Source organism: Panulirus ornatus, chromosome 45 (assembly GCF_036320965.1).
Source record: "Panulirus ornatus isolate Po-2019 chromosome 45, ASM3632096v1, whole genome shotgun sequence".
NCBI classification, from domain to species: Eukaryota; Metazoa; Arthropoda; class Malacostraca; order Decapoda; family Palinuridae; genus Panulirus; species Panulirus ornatus.
The window spans coordinates 3,426,413-3,447,329 of NC_092268.1; the positions used below are offsets into that span (position 1 = coordinate 3,426,413).

The 20,917-nt window shown below is 49.5% G+C and overlaps 1 protein-coding gene across 1 annotated transcript in view; it reads left to right on the forward strand.

Moving 5' to 3' along the window:
• LOC139762943 (uncharacterized) overlaps positions 1 to 20,917 on the forward strand; it is an 89,010-nt gene that overhangs the window by 59,478 nt on the left and 8,615 nt on the right. The window contains exons 9-14 of the mRNA XM_071688266.1: positions 11,923 to 12,142; positions 13,498 to 13,621; positions 13,766 to 13,945; positions 14,353 to 14,475; positions 16,744 to 16,856; positions 17,731 to 17,914. Of these exons, the coding sequence (XP_071544367.1) occupies positions 11,923 to 12,142; positions 13,498 to 13,621; positions 13,766 to 13,945; positions 14,353 to 14,475; positions 16,744 to 16,856; positions 17,731 to 17,914 (944 nt within the window). The remainder of the gene's footprint in view (positions 1 to 11,922; positions 12,143 to 13,497; positions 13,622 to 13,765; positions 13,946 to 14,352; positions 14,476 to 16,743; positions 16,857 to 17,730; positions 17,915 to 20,917) is intronic.

Consider the following 20,917-nt stretch of genomic DNA (forward strand, 5'->3'; position numbering starts at 1 on the left):
CTAGTTTATGATGTTTATTTTTCTCGCCATTACGGGTAGATGTGGGGGGGCAGGGGGGGCGGGGGGGGCTTCGTACCATTACGGGTAGATGTGGGGGGGCGGGGGGGGGGGCCTTCGAGTAGATAAGGCGAAATGGCGATAGACGAAAAGGTTGGACTGTCTGAGAAAACTTTGGGAAGTATTGACACGTCCTCGCTATGTGTAGTACATCTGGGTATGTGTAGTAGTACACCTGGGTGTGTGTGTAGTACACTTGGGTGTGTAGTAGTACACCTGGGTGTGTGTACTACACCTGGGTCTGTGTAGTACACCTGGGTGTGTGTAGTACACCTAGGTATGTGTAGTACACCTAGTCATGTGCAGTGCACATGATCGTGTATACTACTTCTGGTCATATGTACTATATATGGCCATGAGCAGTACACCTGTTCTTGTGTAGTACACATGCTGAATGTTCAAGCCCCGATGCCCCAAAAGCATGCTTTACTCCCTCAATCTCCACCTCAATTTTCTTCCTCCTCATTGCTTCCTCTCCTTCTAATTTCTCCATCCTCTATTTCAGTCACTCTTCATTCATCCTCTATGTTTACATGAACTACTTCAACACACCCCGTTTTCTTCTCTCAGTCACAGGATCATGTAGCTCAGCTCACATCACCTACTGCTCTGGGAATCTGATCCAGCTCAACTCACATCACCTACTGCTCTGGGAATCTGATCCAGCTCAACTCACATCACCTACTGCTCTGGGAATCTCATTTCCAACACATGGACGATCTTGTCTCTCCAACACACCCAGTCACACAACACGGACGGGACCAACACACACTTTCAAACACATCTTTGTCTTCCCTAAACACTCACTTCTTCCAAATGTTCCTTGACGTGTTCAAGTAACATATCCTCCGTTACCATGGCACCATCCGTTACCATGGTACCATTCCAGGTAATGGCTACTACGTTCCATTTCCTGCGTGTGCATCCCTTCCAGCCTCTTAGCCACATTCTCTTACCCAGCCCCGCTGACCTACATAATTACCCTACTTTTCCTAGTATCAATTCTCAACTTTCCTTTATCATCTGGACTTCCAAACTCTTCCTGTGGCCCCAGGAGTGTATCTCTCTCTCCCTGGCGCCTGCCATCAGACTCGTCTCCACCAACGACAAGTAAGGTGGACCCCTCCACACATTACTCCCAGAATGTGGCAGGACGAGGTGGGACGCAAAGTGAAAAGAGTCATGAGAAATGGGACGGTAAAAAGAGTGGAGGAGGAGGAGGAGGAGGAGGAGGAGGAGGAGGAGGAGGAGGAGGAGGAGGAGGAGGAGGACGAGGACGAGGACGAGGAGGAGGAGGAGGAGGAGGAGGACGAGGAGGAGGAGGAGGAGCTAAACGATGCTCTTGACTGGTTAGACGGACTGTATGGCCCAAGGTCAAGTGTCTAAGGACTGGTACAGTACATGTATTGTCCCCTTGAATAATGGCAAAAGGAGGCAGTAATGACCACTTCTGTTCAGTGTGCCTGGTGAGGCATGGAGGAAAATATTGTCTGAGAGGAGGCTGGCGTCTTGCACAGAGCAGCTAATTGGCGTAAAGTGATACGGTGTCGCGGGCCTCCACGATGTGCAGATGACGTGTTGCTTCAGAAGAACATGAGGGAAAGACTTTGCGTTAAAGTAAATGACTATAAATAGCGTTTAGGAAACTGGGGAAAACGTATAATGGGCCAGACAGAAATTTCCAATGGCGGACGCTACGGATATATAGGGTATATAGGAAGGTATATATAGGGTATATAGGAAGGTATATATAGGGTATATAGGAAGGTATATATAGGGTATATAGGAAGGTATATATAGGGTATATAGGAAGGTATATATAGGGTATATAGGAAGGTATATATAGGGTATATATGAAGGTATATACATAGGAAGTGTAATGTCATCATGTCTGTTTAATCTGTTTGTGGACGGGATGACGAGGGATGTAAATACGAGTCTTAAAACACAAACAACGAACGTGAGGAACGAAGAAGGAATGAACGGAATGACGTCACTATGAACGTGAGGAACGAAGGGATGAACGAAATGACGTCACTATGAACGTGAGGGACGAAGAAGGAATGAACGAAATGACGTCACTATGAACGTGAGGGACGAATCTTGATCCTGATCGTGATCTCCCCCTTTAGTACTCCTCCCCCTCCTTGTTGCCCCCTTCCTATCTCCCCCCCCCTTCCTCCGATCCTTCTCCCCCCCCCCCTCCTGTTGCCCCCCCCTCCCCCCCCAGTCCTTCCATAGTTCCCGGTAAGCAACATAGCGCCGGGTAACCTGGCCAAGTCCTCCATTTGCACATGGATGAACCGCTTAGAGCAAGGATATATGTGAGGCCTGGTGCTGTGGGCACGAGAGAGGGAGAGGAGGAGGGAGAGAGAGGGAGAGAGAGGGAGAGGAGGGAGAGAAGGGACAGTCATCCGAACTTAAGTAAGTCACACAAACATGGTGGAGTAACAAGAGAAGCCAAGTTATGAAGGAAGGCAATGCCACAGGACTCCTACTGAGGGAAGAGAACTCTGTCCTTCATACAAGGGAATTCTCCTTCTTCTTCTTTACCTCGTCCTCGAGGGTCTACCTCGTCCTCGAGGGTCTTACTGAGGGTGAGGTACGCCTCTCAAACCCCCCCCCCCCCCCCCACAGCCAGAGGTCATCCCCACCCCTTAATATCTGTATCAACAATAAAGGCTCAATATCATGCACTGTGCATGTCTGTCGTCTGTGTCTCGTATCTTGCACTATGCATGTCTGTCGTCTGTGCCTCGTATCATGCACTGTGCATGTCTGTCGTCTGTGTCTCGTATCATGCACTGTGCATGTCTGTCGTCTGTGCCTCGTATCATGCACTGTGCATGTCTGTCGTCTGTGTCTCGTATCATGCACTGTGCATGTCTGTCGTCTGTAAACAGTAAGTGTCTAATGAAGTTTGTACCCAGATTATCATCATAATTTCCTCTGTGGTTTTGAAGTGATGATCATGTTGCCCATTTTGAACACGACACTTATTGTGGTCTCTCTCACTGTACCCAACGCCGTCTATTTCCCAAACTATGATCGAATTGGGTCAGGGTAATTAGCAACCTCATTGATACAAGTACAGATGGGTCGTTCATCTCCATTGGATTATCCGGTGGTTTGGTTCCAGCGGAGAATCACTGTATGAGGCATGGTTCGTCACGTGCCACGATCCACGTGCAGCTATTTACCACGTGCCACGACCCACGTGCAGCTATTTATCACGTGCAGCTATTTACCACATGCCACGACCCACGTGTAGCTATTTATCACGTGCCACGACCCACGTGCAGCTATTTATCACGTGCCACGACCCATGTGCAGCTATTTATCACGTTCCACGACCCACGTGTAGCTATTTATCACGTGCCACGACCCACGTGCAGCTATTTACCACATGCCACGACCCACGTGTAGCTATTTATCACGTACCACGACCCACGTGCAGCTATTTATCACGTGCCACGACCCACGTGTAGCTATTTATCACGTGCCACGACCCACGTGCCGCTATTTATCACGTGCCACGACCCACGTGTAGCTATTTATCACGTACCACGACCCACGTGCAGCTATTTATCACGTACCACGACCCACGTGCAGCTATTTATCACGTGCCACGACCCACGTGCAGCTATTTACCACGTGCCACGACCCACGTGCAGCTATTCGTCCAGCAGGATCCTAGGCTGTTAGGGTAGATGGTCAGCGAGACCAATTGCTCTAGATGGAGTCTGGTGTTGGGTGGGAGAGGGTCGCTCACTCATGTTGTTAGCACGTCAGCTCCAGACAAGGATAATGGCTCTTACGGCAGTTATGTTTGACTACATGACTGTCTACTGCCTGTGTCAACGGAAGGAGTGTTTGTACATACATATATACGTTCGGCCAGTTGACTGTCCATCGACCTCTGGCGCCCCTCGACCCGTCTGAAGACTTGGGCAATATTGAATTACCTTTCTCCATTACATCCTGGGGCGCTGACCGAGGTGCCTGTTACGAGCAGCAGAAGACATGGAGTGGGTCTTGCTAAGACTGACTCACAGTATGGAGGAGTGTGAGTTCATTACTGTCCCTCTTATGCTTCACCTGTGGTTAACACGACACACTTACAACCACTTAACTATAAAAGAAACTCTAGGAATTAAGGGTAAAGAGAGGCTTTAAGAAGAATTAATAGATAATGTACGAGTTAATATGAGTGTAAAGTTGTGAGGAGGAAGTTGTGAGAACATATGAGCGAAGATTTTATGGTAAATCCATAACTAGAACATCTCTTCAATGTTATATAAGCCTCGTACATTACCTTGCTGGTCAGGGACACTAGAACGAACCAAACTTTCAGTAGGTATTCTGTCTCAAGCCTGGGACAGGAGTGAGGACCTGAGCATAGTCAAGTTAGGGACAGTAAGTGGACAGAAGATAGAAGGTTATTATAGACAGAGGAAGACTACACCGTCAGTAGTTACTGGTTAAGTTAGGCCGGGGGTCAGCTGGTGTGGAGTGCTGACGCCAAGCGCTGATGTTAATGGCATGGCCGCCACCAGAGATGTCAGCTGGCCATATTGGTTGTGTCAGCCGCTAGACATGGGACAGGAGCTGACAGCACGCGTTACAAATGCAGATTTCATTGCGAATATAAAAAAAAAATGTGAGAAATGTGTGAAACATTGAAGGGGATTGGAGGGTGAACATGTGCACTATCTCATTCTAAAAAGGAAAGAGAATAACTGAGATTGAAGGAAAAAAAAGAGATAATAAACATATAATAAACTATATATGAAAGTGTTGCAATGTGTTCCAAAATATACAACTGAAAAGCAACATACTGACGTAACACTGTGTTCAGGTAACTACAACTGTGATGATAGGAAATGTGTTTTGTTATGATCGCATCAGTAAATATGTAAATGTGATCCGTTGTCTCCCTACCTCCCTGCCGGCAGGGTGAGGCAGAGGAAGACACCCTGCAGGTATTTAACCTTCCTGACATCTGCTGGTGACGCAACACACGACCTGACGTTATCAGCTGCCTGGCTGACGCTCCCTGTGTGTGTTTCAATACCACACAGAACAGTAGGTCTGTGTTGCAGGGAGGAGGGAGAAGGGAGAGGTCGTGTGTGGCGCTGGGGGAGGGAGAGAGAGAGAGAGAGAGAGAGAGAGAGAGAGAGAGAGAGAGAGAGAGAGAGAGCCTGGTATGACCCTACCTCTGCTCTGTAGAGCCTGGTATGACCCTACCTCTGCTCTGTAGAGCCTGGTATGACCCCACCTCTGCTCTGTAGAGCCTGGTATGACCCTACCTCTGCTCTGTAGAGCCTGGTATGACCCTACCTCTGCTCTGTAGAGCCTGGTATGACCCTACCTCTGCTCTGTAGAGCCTGGTATGACCCCACCTCTGCTCTGTAGAGCCTGGTATGACCCCACCTCTGCTCTGTAGAGCCTGGTATGACCCCACCTCTGCTCTGTAGAGCCTGGTATGACCCCACCTCTGCTCTGTAGAGCCTGGTATGACCCCACCTCTGCTCTGTAGAGCCTGGTATGACCCCACCTCTGCTCTGTAGAGCCTGTATGACCCCACCTCTGCTCTGTAGAGCCTGGTATGACCCCACCTCTGCTCTGTAGAGCCTGGTATGACCCCACCTCTGCTCTGTAGAGCCTGGTATGACCCCACCTCTGCTCTGTAGAGCCTGGTATGACCCTACCTCTGCTCTGTAGAGCCTGGTATGACCCCACCTCTGCTCTGTAGAGCCTGGTATGACCCTACCTCTGCTCTGTAGAGCCTGGTATGACCCCACCTCTGCTCTGTAGAGCCTGGTATGACCCTACCTCTGCTCTGTAGAGCCTGTATGACCCCACCTCTGCTCTGTAGAGCCTGGTATGACCCTACCTCTGCTCTGTAGAGCCTGGTATGACCCTACCTCTGCTCTGTAGAGCCTGGTATGACCCTACCTCTGCTCTGTAGAGCCTGGTATGACCCTACCTCTGCTCTGTAGAGCCTGGTATGACCCCACCTCTGCTCTGTAGAGCCTGGTATGACCCTACCTCTGCTCTGTAGAGCCTGGTATGACCCCACCTCTGCTCTGTAGAGCCTGGTATGACCCTACCTCTGCTCTGTAGAGCCTGGTATGACCCTACCTCTGCTCTGTAGAGCCTGGTATGACCCCACCTCTGCTCTGTAGAGCCTGGTATGACCCTACCTCTGCTCTGTAGAGCCTGGTATGACCCTACCTCTGCTCTGTAGAGCCTGGTATGACCCCACCTCTGCTCTGTAGAGCCTGGTATGACCCCACCTCTGCTCTGTAGAGCCTGGTATGACCCTACCTCTGCTCTGTAGAGCCTGGTATGACCCTACCTCTGCTCTGTAGAGCCTGGTATGACCCTACCTCTGCTCTGTAGAGCCTGGTATGACCCTACCTCTGCTCTGTAGAGCCTGGTATGACCCTACCTCTGCTCTGTAGAGCCTGGTATGACCCTACCTCTGCTCTGTAGAGCCTGGTATGACCCTACCTCTGCTCTGTAGAGCCTGGTATGACCCCACCTCTGCTCTGTAGAGCCTGGTATGACCCCACCTCTGCTCTGTAGAGCCTGTATGACCCCACCTCTGCTCTGTAGAGCCTGGTATGACCCTACCTCTGCTCTGTAGAGCCTGGTATGACCCTACCTCTGCTCTGTAGAGCCTGGTATGACCCCACCTCTGCTCTGTAGAGCCTGGTATGACCCCACCTCTGCTCTGTAGAGCCAGGTATGACCCCACCTCTGCTCTGTAGAGCCAGGTATGACCCCACCTCTGCTCTGTAGAGCCTGGTATGACCCCACCTCTGCTCTGTAGAGCCTGGTATGACCCTACCTCTGCTCTGTAGAGCCTGGTATGACCCTACCTCTGCTCTGTAGAGCCTGGTATGACCCTACCTCTGCTCTGTAGAGCCTGGTATGACCCTACCTCTGCTCTGTAGAGCCTGGTATGACCCTACCTCTGCTCTGTAGAGCCTGGTATGACCCTACCTCTGCTCTGTAGAGCCTGGTATGACCCTACCTCTGCTCTGTAGAGCCTGGTATGACCCTACCTCTGCTCTGTAGAGCCTGGTATGACCCTACCTCTGCTCTGTAGAGCCTGTATGACCCCACCTCTGCTCTGTAGAGCCTGGTATGACCCCACCTCTGCTCTGTAGAGCCTGGTATGACCCCACCTCTGCTCTGTAGAGCCTGGTATGACCCTACCTCTGCTCTGTAGAGCCTGGTATGACCCCACCTCTGCTCTGTAGAGCCTGGTATGACCCCACCTCTGCTCTGTAGAGCCTGTATGACCCCACCTCTGCTCTGTAGAGCCTGGTATGACCCCACCTCTGCTCTGTAGAGCCTGGTATGACCCCACCTCTGCTCTGTAGAGCCTGGTATGACCCCACCTCTGCTCTGTAGAGCCTGGTATGACCCTACCTCTGCTCTGTAGAGCCTGGTATGACCCCACCTCTGCTCTGTAGAGCCTGGTATGACCCCACCTCTGCTCTGTAGAGCCTGGTATGACCCTACCTCTGCTCTGTAGAGCCTGGTATGACCCCACCTCTGCTCTGTAGAGCCAGGTATGACCCCACCTCTGCTCTGTAGAGCCTGGTATGACCCTACCTCTGCTCTGTAGAGCCAGGTATGACCCCACCTCTGCTCTGTAGAGCCAGGTATGACCCCACCTCTGCTCTGTAGAGCCAGGTATGACCCCACCTCTGCTCTGTAGAGCCTGGTATGACCCTACCTCTGCTCTGTAGAGCCTGGTATGACCCTACCTCTGCTCTGTAGAGCCTGGTATGACCCCACCTCTGCTCTGTAGAGCCTGGTATGACCCTACCTCTGCTCTGTAGAGCCTGGTATGACCCTACCTCTGCTCTGTAGAGCCTGGTATGACCCTACCTCTGCTCTGTAGAGCCTGGTATGACCCTACCTCTGCTCTGTAGAGCCTGGTATGACCCTACCTCTGCTCTGTAGAGCCTGGTATGACCCTACCTCTGCTCTGTAGAGCCTGGTATGACCCCACCTCTGCTCTGTAGAGCCTGGTATGACCCTACCTCTGCTCTGTAGAGCCTGGTATGACCCTACCTCTGCTCTGTAGAGCCTGGTATGACCCTACCTCTGCTCTGTAGAGCCTGGTATGACCCCACCTCTGCTCTGTAGAGCCTGGTATGACCCTACCTCTGCTCTGTAGAGCCTGGTATGACCCCACCTCTGCTCTGTAGAGCCTGGTATGACCCTACCTCTGCTCTGTAGAGCCTGGTATGACCCTACCTCTGCTCTGTAGAGCCTGGTATGACCCCACCTCTGCTCTGTAGAGCCTGGTATGACCCTACCTCTGCTCTGTAGAGCCTGGTATGACCCTACCTCTGCTCTGTAGAGCCTGGTATGACCCTACCTCTGCTCTGTAGAGCCTGGTATGACCCTACCTCTGCTCTGTAGAGCCTGGTATGACCCTACCTCTGCTCTGTAGAGCCTGGTATGACCCCACCTCTGCTCTGTAGAGCCTGGTATGACCCTACCTCTGCTCTGTAGAGCCTGGTATGACCCTACCTCTGCTCTGTAGAGCCTGGTATGACCCTACCTCTGCTCTGTAGAGCCTGGTATGACCCCACCTCTGCTCTGTAGAGCCTGGTATGACCCTACCTCTGCTCTGTAGAGCCTGGTATGACCCTACCTCTGCTCTGTAGAGCCTGGTATGACCCTACCTCTGCTCTGTAGAGCCTGGTATGACCCCACCTCTGCTCTGTAGAGCCTGGTATGACCCTACCTCTGCTCTGTAGAGCCTGGTATGACCCCACCTCTGCTCTGTAGAGCCTGGTATGACCCTACCTCTGCTCTGTAGAGCCTGGTATGACCCTACCTCTGCTCTGTAGAGCCTGGTATGACCCCACCTCTGCTCTGTAGAGCCTGGTATGACCCTACCTCTGCTCTGTAGAGCCTGGTATGACCCCACCTCTGCTCTGTAGAGCCTGGTATGACCCTACCTCTGCTCTGTAGAGCCTGGTATGACCCCACCTCTGCTCTGTAGAGCCTGGTATGACCCTACCTCTGCTCTGTAGAGCCTGGTATGACCCTACCTCTGCTCTGTAGAGCCTGGTATGACCCTACCTCTGCTCTGTAGAGCCTGGTATGACCCTACCTCTGCTCTGTAGAGCCTGGTATGACCCTACCTCTGCTCTGTAGAGCCTGTATGACCCCACCTCTGCTCTGTAGAGCCTGGTATGACCCTACCTCTGCTCTGTAGAGCCTGGTATGACCCTACCTCTGCTCTGTAGAGCCTGGTATGACCCTACCTCTGCTCTGTAGAGCCTGTATGACCCCACCTCTGCTCTGTAGAGCCTGGTATGACCCCACCTCTGCTCTGTAGAGCCTGGTATGACCCTACCTCTGCTCTGTAGAGCCTGGTATGACCCTACCTCTGCTCTGTAGAGCCTGGTATGACCCTACCTCTGCTCTGTAGAGCCTGGTATGACCCTACCTCTGCTCTGTAGAGCCTGGTATGACCCCACCTCTGCTCTGTAGAGCCTGGTATGACCCTACCTCTGCTCTGTAGAGCCTGGTATGACCCCACCTCTGCTCTGTAGAGCCTGGTATGACCCTACCTCTGCTCTGTAGAGCCTGGTATGACCCTACCTCTGCTCTGTAGAGCCTGGTATGACCCTACCTCTGCTCTGTAGAGCCTGGTATGACCCTACCTCTGCTCTGTAGAGCCTGGTATGACCCTACCTCTGCTCTGTAGAGCCTGGTATGACCCTACCTCTGCTCTGTAGAGCCTGGTATGACCCCACCTCTGCTCTGTAGAGCCTGGTATGACCCCACCTCTGCTCTGTAGAGCCTGGTATGACCCTACCTCTGCTCTGTAGAGCCTGGTATGACCCTACCTCTGCTCTGTAGAGCCTGGTATGACCCCACCTCTGCTCTGTAGAGCCTGGTATGACCCTACCTCTGCTCTGTAGAGCCTGTATGACCCCACCTCTGCTCTGTAGAGCCTGTATGACCCCACCTCTGCTCTGTAGAGCCTGGTATGACCCTACCTCTGCTCTGTAGAGCCTGGTATGACCCTACCTCTGCTCTGTAGAGCCTGGTATGACCCTACCTCTGCTCTGTAGAGCCTGGTATGACCCTACCTCTGCTCTGTAGAGCCTGGTATGACCCTACCTCTGCTCTGTAGAGCCTGGTATGACCCTACCTCTGCTCTGTAGAGCCTGGTATGACCCCACCTCTGCTCTGTAGAGCCTGGTATGACCCTACCTCTGCTCTGTAGAGCCTGGTATGACCCCACCTCTGCTCTGTAGAGCCTGGTATGACCCTACCTCTGCTCTGTAGAGCCTGGTATGACCCCACCTCTGCTCTGTAGAGCCTGGTATGACCCTACCTCTGCTCTGTAGAGCCTGGTATGACCCCACCTCTGCTCTGTAGAGCCTGGTATGACCCTACCTCTGCTCTGTAGAACCTGGTATGACCCTACCTCTGCTCTGTAGAGCCAGGTATGACCCAGGAAATGTTCTCGCCACTCGTTAAGAGACAACAACTCGTCAAGTGGTAACGACCCCAGCTTATTTGTTCTCAAAATACAGGCGGAAAAAAATGTGTTTTAGTGTGGGATTAAATCCCATAGCATTAAGGTGGGTCTGACACCAGGAACATAGGATCAAGATTGGTCCAGCATACAGAACATGGGATCAGGGAGGGTGTGACACTCAGAGTATAGGATCAAGGAGGATCTGGCACTCAGAGCATGGGATTAGGTAGGGTCTGGCACTCAGAAAATGGGATCAAGGAGGGTCTGGTACCCAGGACACAGGATCACTGTAAGGGAGAAACAGACAGACAGACAGACGAAAAATAGAAATGTGAGTGAGGGGAGGAAAATCTCACATCCACACCACAACAAACAAAATAAACCATTTGACTGTGAACGCTGGTTACTGCCTGGCCCAGTAGAGGGGTGCCTACATACACACACACACACACACACACACACACACACACACACACACACACACACACACACACACACACACCATGAATCACTGCTGGAGAAAACCTTCAGTTGTCAAACATTTCATTGATTATCGGTCGAGTCTAATGATTCAAGTTATGACAGTTATGAATAGGCAAGTTACACACGACAGCTCAGCTGAGCTGAACGAAACACATCTGTAGGATTTCTTCCAATATCGGGAAAGACTAAGTGTCTTTGAACCAAAACCTGATACAACTTATGGCATATCATGTGATGACTTAGGTTGTGAGACAAGATTATCTTGTCACTGTCATACGTAATGAATAATCATCTCTTTTTTCTTATTCATAATATCGAGAGTCTTCTCTCGCTCGAGTCTGGTTCACAACAGATGATTATAATAACAATTTCCACAAACTTTGCGTCAGTGTACAACCAGTGGTCAGAAGGGGATGTGTTCTTCTCTCCACTGTGTAGGTAGGTAAGGTTGTGGCGCTGTTCTGAAAGATTAGGTTTTATAAACCAACGTCTTGTGGGTTTAGCTGTTTCATCTGAGTGACCAGAGCAATAAATCTATTCTCAGGAGCAGCATGTGGCAATAGGAATCGAACCCGTGGTGCGAGAGATGAATCTAACTGGAGATGTATATTTCACGACTTCAGTGACAACACAACATTACAATTCACTTCAAGACTCACGTAAACATTGAACTGGACGACAATATGTATAGAAGTTCCTTTCAATTTTCAGAATTCCAAATATTTTCTTTGGTTTCCACAAGTCTGTGAAACGCTGATGTTGCCAAAGTTTCGTCTTTCGTATGAATAAGATTCGTATTGTTAAATACTTCACGTCACTGGAAGTGTATCTTAAACATCTCCTGCATACAGATCTGTCATAGCATCATACTCACAAAATATGAGAGTAAATATCAATGTCAAAGACGTATTTGCTGGAAAGCAGGAAGCGTCGTGTCCCTCACAAGACCTGCTCCAGGAAATTCCTGTGGGTCGTAAGATCTCAGCTTGGTCTTCGTGCAGACTGTGGCACTCCAGCCAGGGATCTTGCATCAACATGTCTGTGAAAGACTTGAGTAGTTCCAGTCGCCAGGCATGATATTATCCTGGAAAATGTTCTCGTGTTTGATACCAAAGACCTGAGCCGCTTCCAGGATCACAGACCTGAGCCCCTTCCAGGACCACAGACCTGAGTCCCTTCCAGGATCACAGGCCTGAGTCCCTTCCAGGATCACAGGCCTGAGTCCCTTCCAGGACCACAGACCTGAGCCCCTTCCAGGACCACAGACCTGGGCCCCTTCCAGGACCACAGACCTGAGCCCCTTCCAGGACCACAGACCTGAGCCGCTTCCAGGACCACAGACCTGAGCCGCTTCCAGGATCACAGACCTGAGCCCCTTCCAGGACCACAGACCTGAGCCGCTTCCAGGACCACAGACCTGAGCCCCTTCCAGGACCACAGACCTGAGCCCCTTCCAGGACCACAGACCTGAGCCGCTTCCAGGACCACAGACCTGAGCCGCTTCCAGGACCACAGACCTGAGCCCCTTCTAGGACCACAGACCTGAACGCCTTCCAGGATCACAGGCCTGAGCCCCTTCCAGGATCACAGACCTGAGCCCCTTCCAGGACCACAGACCTGAGCCCCTTCCAGGACCACAGACCTGAACGCCTTCCAGGGAGGCTATATCCTCTCACAATGTGGTCTTCAGATAAAGTCGTGATAGATTATCTCTACTGTTATCTTACCCAAGCTATTCATAAGTTATAACAGTTATAGTAGTCTTCACTTCGTAAACTACATGAATATTACTATAAATATTCAAAATATATATAAACAAAAGTTATATAAAGTCTCAAACGTCAACACTATTTTCCCTCTGGAATATTTTAACTTTATCTGAAGACTCACAGTTGTGGTCCTCAAAACTAAGATGATTCAAGGGTTATCTGAGCTAAAGAAAATATTGAGTTATATTTACTGAAGCTTCAATAATGTTTTATTTTCCTCAGTTAAATTTTGCCGTGTGTGTCTGGGACGCCGGACAGAAACTTTTCCCTCAGTTTAAAACGTTTCTCTCAGTTTAAAACGTTTCTCTCAGTTCATCATAAGGTTGTTATAGTTTAAGTAAAGTTCTATATGCTACGTAATATGTTATGAGAGACAGACAGACAGACAGACATCAAGACAAAGATGAATGTGAAATAAAATCTAACTCGACGAATGTGAAATGACGAAGAAAATGGAACTATAGATAGAATTTAAAAGATACTTGACGAAGATTAAGCTGCCACACAGTTGACAGATGGATCCTCAACCACAACCAAGATGGATCATCAGATTGGATCACATAATCTTGGCTTCTGACTCTTGTCTCACATGATCTCAGTACCACACGTCCCTCGAATACTTATCTTTGAATCATGATCATATCTATATGTTTACAGCTACTCCAGGGGTGTCGCTACACCACACTTGGTCAAGTTACAACACCATCCTACCCTACACACGGGACATTCTTACACTACACCCACCCTGGCTACACTCCCCTGCCCTATACAGGGGCCACAGGTACGCCATACCCACCCTGGCTACACTCCCCTGCCCTATACAGGGCCCACACGTACGCCATACCCACCCTGGCTACACTCCCCTGCCCTATACAGGGCCCACACGTACACCATACCCTGGTGTACATCTTCTTGCCCTACACAGACGCCCCTGTGTGTGAGGAGCCCCCAGGACCGCCTCAGGTGTTCGCTACGGGCGTAGGGCAGCTGATCAACGTGACCTGCGGGGTCATGGCCTCGCCTGCCGAGGTCAAGTACTCATGGGTCTTCAACAACTCTCTCACCTCAGAGAGAGTTCCAGGAAATCAGGTCTTCACTACACAAGGTAGGAAGGATACCATCCTAACCCTATCCTACTCCTACAACATCACCCTGATCCTTATTCTGCTCCTATAGCAGCATCCAATCCTCCATCGATCCCTTATACCAATATTCTAGTTCCTATCTTGCCCTCAAACCCATCCTGTTATCCTACAGCCCAATTATTCCAACTTACAACCAAACAGTTTATTATCATGTCAACAAACCACGTCATCTATTCCTGAACGAATCGTCCAAACTCCTAAACCCAGCCACTATACCCAGACCCAATCTAACTCCTTATCCACCAGCCCAGAGATGATAAAAGTGCCATATGTCTGACGTTATATTTGTCATAAGATGAACCATGAAGGCCCTGATCTACCATTGTACCCTATGTACCCCCATGTAACTTGGTGTACCTGCCTTCAGACGGCCGAAGTGTGGTGCAGTTCGCGGCCAAGGAGCACCAGGAGTATGGCACACTACAGTGCTGGGCTCAGAACATTGTGGGACGAATGACCCAGCCCTGTCTGTACCATGTTGTCCCTGCAGGTGAGTTACATGACCTGGGGCAGCCTGTGTGAGCCTGGGGAGCCTGTGTGAGCCTGGGGGGGCCTGTGTGAGCCTGGGGGGGTCCGTGTGAGCCTGGGGGGGTCCGTGTGAGCCTGGGGGGGTCCGTGTGAGCCTGGGAGGGTCCGTGTGAGCCTGGAAGGTCCGTGTGAGCCTGGGGAGTCCACATGAGACTGGGAGAGTCTGTGAGTACCTGGGAGAGTCTTTGTATACCTGAGGAAGTCTGTATAAACCCTGGAGGACTCTGTATCATTCTATGGAGTCTGTGTGAACCCTGAGAGTCTGTGTGAACCCTGTGAGTCTGTGTGAACCCTGTGAGTCTGTGTGAACTAATAACACAAAGTCAGGGAACATTTCGAAGGGCCATTTTTCAAGCCTGTCGCTTCTCACAATAAAGTAACTTCAGCTGCTTCTCGTAAGTGATAGTTTGTCCTACACTTACTTTCTACATCTTAGCTCAACTTATATATATATATATATATATATATATATATATATATATATATATATATATATATATATATATATATATATATATATATATTTATTCTGCTTTGTCGCTGTCTCCCGCGTATGCGAGGTAGCGCAAGGAAACAGACGAAAGAAATGGCCCAACCCACCCCCATACACATGTATATACATACATATATATATATATATATATATATATATATATATATATATATATATATATATATATATATATATATATATATATATATACTGAGAGCGGAATGATTATTGGGAATACATGGCTGGGAAAGCAGTGCATACATGGCTGGGAAAGCAGTGCATACATGCGTGTACTGAGTGAGTAGGGTTCGTGGATCAACACGCATTATTGGATCATGTGCTCATCGACAGGATACAAACAGGAGATTGCTGGACGTGAATGTAGAAAAAGTGTCTAAATTCATGGCTATATAAAGGGAGATGTGTGAGGAGAGGTCAGTGTGTGTGTGTATCAGGACACAGATGGGTATGTGTGAAGTAATGGTCGGCTGTGTTGGTGTGAGTCTGGGGTGAAGATGGACCTCATGTGTGTGAACCGACGAAGATGTGTGGGGTGGGACAGACTGATCGTGTGAGGAGTGGCAGCGCCAGGGAGAGAGAGGCCAACACAGGGAGCAGTGAAAGCGTCCGGCCAGATGGCAGAATGGTTGTGTGTTGACAAGTTAAAAGGATATTTGTGTGAAAAGCAAGATGCAGCTTGAGGGAGAGGTGGACGAGGAGGTACATGTGATGACGAAGTCGAGCAGATCTGGGGGTCTCACGGTCTGAACATTAAGGAAGCGCGGATTGAGAGAAAACAAATTGGACTAATGTGCTATATGGGCTCAACGTGCTGTGTCATTGGGTTGAGTTAGAGCAGATGAAGTTGTGAAGATAATGAAGTGATCTGCACAGCTTGGATGTGGGTGGTATACACCGGTGTGTGTGTGTGTGTGTGTGTGTGTGTGTGTGTGTGTGTGTGTGTGTGTGTGTGTGTGTGTGTCCTTATTCATGTGTTATATATCAATAATCATCACCCTTTATACATATATATATAAATATATATATATATATATATATATATATATATATATATATATATATATATATATATATATATATATATATATATATATATATACTGTACATATAGGTACAGGGTCTTCAATATAATCCATCTACAGACTGAGGCAATCCCTCCCTTCCCCCTCCAGGCAATAATTCAGCTCATGTGAATAATCTCCTGAAATCCCATGTCATCTTGGCCCTAACCCTTATTCAGTGAAGGCTGAAACTGAAGGATATATTATACCAGTGCTGAATGGCGTCGCAACAATACTGCCTCATATGAATTCGTAAATTTAAAAAGCTTTCTTATGGCATCGTAAACTTTGTAGTGAAGAAAGTTATAGACATTTTATGTGCACTCAAATATTTTGTAACGTCCTGACCTGAAATTATATATATATATATAAATATATATATATATATATATATATATATATATATATATATATATATATATATATATATATATATATATATATATATATATATATATATATGTATATATATATATATATATATATATATATATATATATATAATTGATTGTTATATTTCATGTGGAATACAACCTTAGCTCTCGCAGTTTTCGTCACAATCTCTCATATATCTATACTATCTATCCATCTATCTATCTATCTATGTATACACACGTAAGTACAGGTCAACGTGGTGTACTTCCCTGCCCTGCAGGTCGTCCAGAGCAGCCGCTGGGGTGCGCAGTGGTCAACAAGACCTACGACTCACTGGCTGTGGGTTGTACCCCAGGATCAGATGGTGGACTACCCCAGACCTTCATGGCTAAGGTCAGTCAGCCCTGACCCCTGACCTGACCTGACCTTACCCCAGTCATGCCCTGACCCCTGACCTTACCTTACCCCAGTCCTGTCCTGACCCCATCCCTGACCTTACCTTACCCCAGTCCTGTCCTGGCCCCAGCCCTGACCTTACCTTACCCCAGTCCTGCCTTGACCCCAGCCCTGACCTTACCTTACCCCAGCCCTGACCTTACTTTACCCCAGTCCTGCCGTGACCCCAGCCCTGACCTTACCTTACCCCAGTCCTGTCCTGACCCCTGACCTTACCTTACCTTACCCCAGTCCTGCCCTGACCCCAGCCCTGACCTTACCTTACCCCAGCCCTGACCTTACTTTACCCCAGTCCTGCCGTGACCCCAGCCCTGACCTTACCTTACCTTACCCCAGTCCTGCCTTGACCCCAGCCCTGACCTTACCTTACCCCAGCCCTGACCTTACTTTACCCCAGTCCTGCCGTGACCCCAGCCCTGACCTTACCTTACCCCAGTCCTGTCCTGACCCCTGACCTTACCTTACCTTACCCCAGTCCTGCCCTGACCCCAGTCCTGACCTGACCCTAGTCCTGACCTTACCCCAGTCCTGCTCTGACCCCAGTCCTGACCTGACCCCAGTCCTGCCCTGACCCCAGTCCTGCCCTGACCCCAGTCCTGCCCTGACCCCAGTCTTAACCTAACCTGCTGGGGAAGGAACCAACCCTCTACTGGTTGTTAGTGTGTTGACATACATGACGTATAATGTTGTTGTTGTTGTTGTTGTTGTTGTCTCGGTGACACACACACACACACACACACACACACACACACACACACACACACACACACATACACACACACACACACCTGACCTCACATCTGGCCTGCAGGTGTCTGAGGCAGTGACAGGTCGAGGTCAGGTGAAGGTGACGTCAGAGCGGGCCAGCTTCACCCTAGAGGGGTTGACCCCTGGTCTGGACTACATGATCGAACTCACCGCTACCAACGCAATGGGCAGCTCTGACCCCGTGACCCTGGAAGCCTTCACGTACAAGATGGCGGAGAACAGGATGAGTAAGTACAACTGTTGTGAGTTGGATAAATGAGGGATGGTGAGTACAGGAGTGAGTGTCATGAGTAAGTATTGATGATGAGAACATGGATGAATGTTGGATGGCAACAATGATCATGAGAGATGACTGGCAACACTGTAACGTAGACATAGTGATGGCAACATTGTCATAAAGCTTAAGTAATGGCAACACTGTCCTAAAGCTTTAGCATCGGCAACACTGTCGCATCACTCCAGAAGTGTAAGTAGTGTAAGTAAGGCCGCTTCATAAGTACAGTTGAAGTAGTGTTGTACATACAGGTAACAACACAGTGTTGTACATACAGGTAACAACACAGTGTTGTACATACAGGTAACAACACAGTGTTGTACATACAGGTAACAACACAGTGTTGTACATACAGGTAACAACACAGTGTTGTACATACAGGTAACAACACAGTGTTGTACATACAGGTAACAACACAGTGTTGTACATACAGGTAACAACACAGTGTTGTACATACAGGTAACAACACAGTGTTGTACATACAGGTAACAACACAGTGTTGTACATACAGGTAACAACACAGTGTTGTACATACAGGTAACAACACAGTGTTGTACATACAGGTAACAACACAGTGTTGTACATACAGGTAACAAGACAGTGTTGTACATACAGCTAACAACACAGTGTTGTACATACAGGTAACAACACAGTGTTGTACATACAGGTAACAACACAGTGTTGTACATACAGGTAACAACACAGTGTTGTACATACAGGTAACAACACAGTGTTGTACATACAGGTAACAACACAGTGTTGTACATACAGGTAACAACACAGTGTTGTACATACAGGTAACAACACAGTGTTGTACATGCAGGTAACAACACAGTGTTGTACATACAGATAACAACACAGTGTTGTACATACAGGTAACAACACAGTGTTGTACATACAGGTAACAACACAGTGTTGTACATACAGGTAACAACACAGTGTTGTACATGCAGGTAACAACACAGTGTTGTACATACAGATAACAACACAGTGTTGTACATACAGGTAACAACACAGTGTTGTACATGCAGGTAACAACACAGTGTTGTACATACAGATAACAACACAGTGTTGTACATACAGGTAACAACACAGTGTTGTACATACAGGTAACAACACAGTGTTGTACATACAGGTAACAACACAGTGTTGTACATACAGGTAACAACACAGTGTTGTACATACAGGTAAGAACACAGTGTTGTACATGCAGGTAACAACACAGTGTTGTACATGCAGGTAACAACACAGTGTTGTACATACAGGTAACAACACAGTGTTGTACATACAGGTAACAACACAGTGTTGTACATACAGGTAACAACACAGTGTTGTACATACAGGTAACAACACAGTGTTGTACATACAGGTAACAACACAGTGTTGTACATACAGGTAACAACACAGTGTTGTAAACCTATGTATCACACAAAGTCAACACGGTCTGATAATGGATCATTTAGCAAGTTAAACAACTCGGAAAACTTTCCCTGGGAAATTAACTCAACATCATTACAACATCAAGACCACTACAACATCATCAAGACCACTACAACATCATCAAGATCACTACAACATCATCAAGATCACTACAACATCATCAAGACCACTACATCATCAAGACCACTACAACATCATCAAGACCACTACATCATCAAGATCACTACAACATCAAGACCACAACAGACACAGAAAAGTTATACAATAAATGTTCCATAGCTTTTATTACGAGGTTGTTGACCGGATGTGTGTGTGTGTGTGTGTGTGTGTGTGTGTGTGTGTGTGTGTGTGTGTGTGTTGTATACAGAATGTTTACCAGTGATCAACATCACAGCGGTTCCTTCATCACTACACATGGTTGTGCGTCATGTCTTGTGGCAGACTTAATATCAACTTTCCTTAGTTATATTAATTTTGAAAACTTACGACATTAAACAAATAAAACTGGGGGTACACCAGCCCTCCCCCCCCCCCAGCCAAGGTACCGTCCTGGGGGTACACCAGCCCTCCCCTCCCCCCAGCCAAGGTACCGTCCTGGGGGTACACCAGCCCTCCCCTCCCCCAGCCAAGGTACCGTCCTGGGGGTACACCAGCCCTCCCCCCACCAGCCAAGGTACCGTCCTGGGGGTACACCAGCCCTCCCCCCACCAGCCAAGGTACCGTCCTGGGGGTACACCAGCCCTCCCCCCACCAGCCAAGGTACCGTCCTGGGGGTACACCAGCCCTCCCCCCCCAGCCAAGTACCGTCCTGGGGGTACAACCAGCCCTCCCCTCCCCCAGCCAAGGTACCGTCCTGGGGGTACACCAGCCCTCCTCCCCCCCAGCCAAGGTACCGTCCTGGGGGTACACCAGCCCTCCCCCCCCCCAGCCAAGGTACCGTCCTGGGGGTACACCAGCCCTCCCCTCCCCCCCAGCCAAGGTACCGTCCTGGGGGTACACCAGCTCTCCCCTCCCCCAGCCAAGGTACCGTCCTGGGGGTACACCAGCCCTCCTCCCCCCAGCCAAGGTACCGTCCTGGGGGTACACCAGCCCTCCCCTCCCCCCCCAGCCCAGGTACCGTCCCTGGGGGTACACCCAGCCCTCCCCCCCCAGCCAAGGTACCGTCCTGGGGGTACACCAGCCCTCCCCCCCCCCAGCCAAGGTACCGTCCTGGGGGTACACCAGCCCTCCCCCCCCCCCAGCCAAGGTACCGTCCTGGGGGTACACCAGCCCTCCCCCCCCCCAGCCAAAGGTACCGTCCTGGGGGTACACCAGCCCTCCCCCCCCCCCCAGCCAAGGTACCGTCCTGGGGGTACACCAGCCCTCCCCTCCCCCAGCCAAGGCACCGTCCCTGGGGGTACACCAGCCCTCCCTCCCCCCCAGCCAAGGTACCGTCCTGGGGGTACACCAGCCCTCCCCTCCCCCAGCCAAGGTACCGTCCTGGGGGTACACCAGCCCTCCTCCCCCCCCAGCCAAG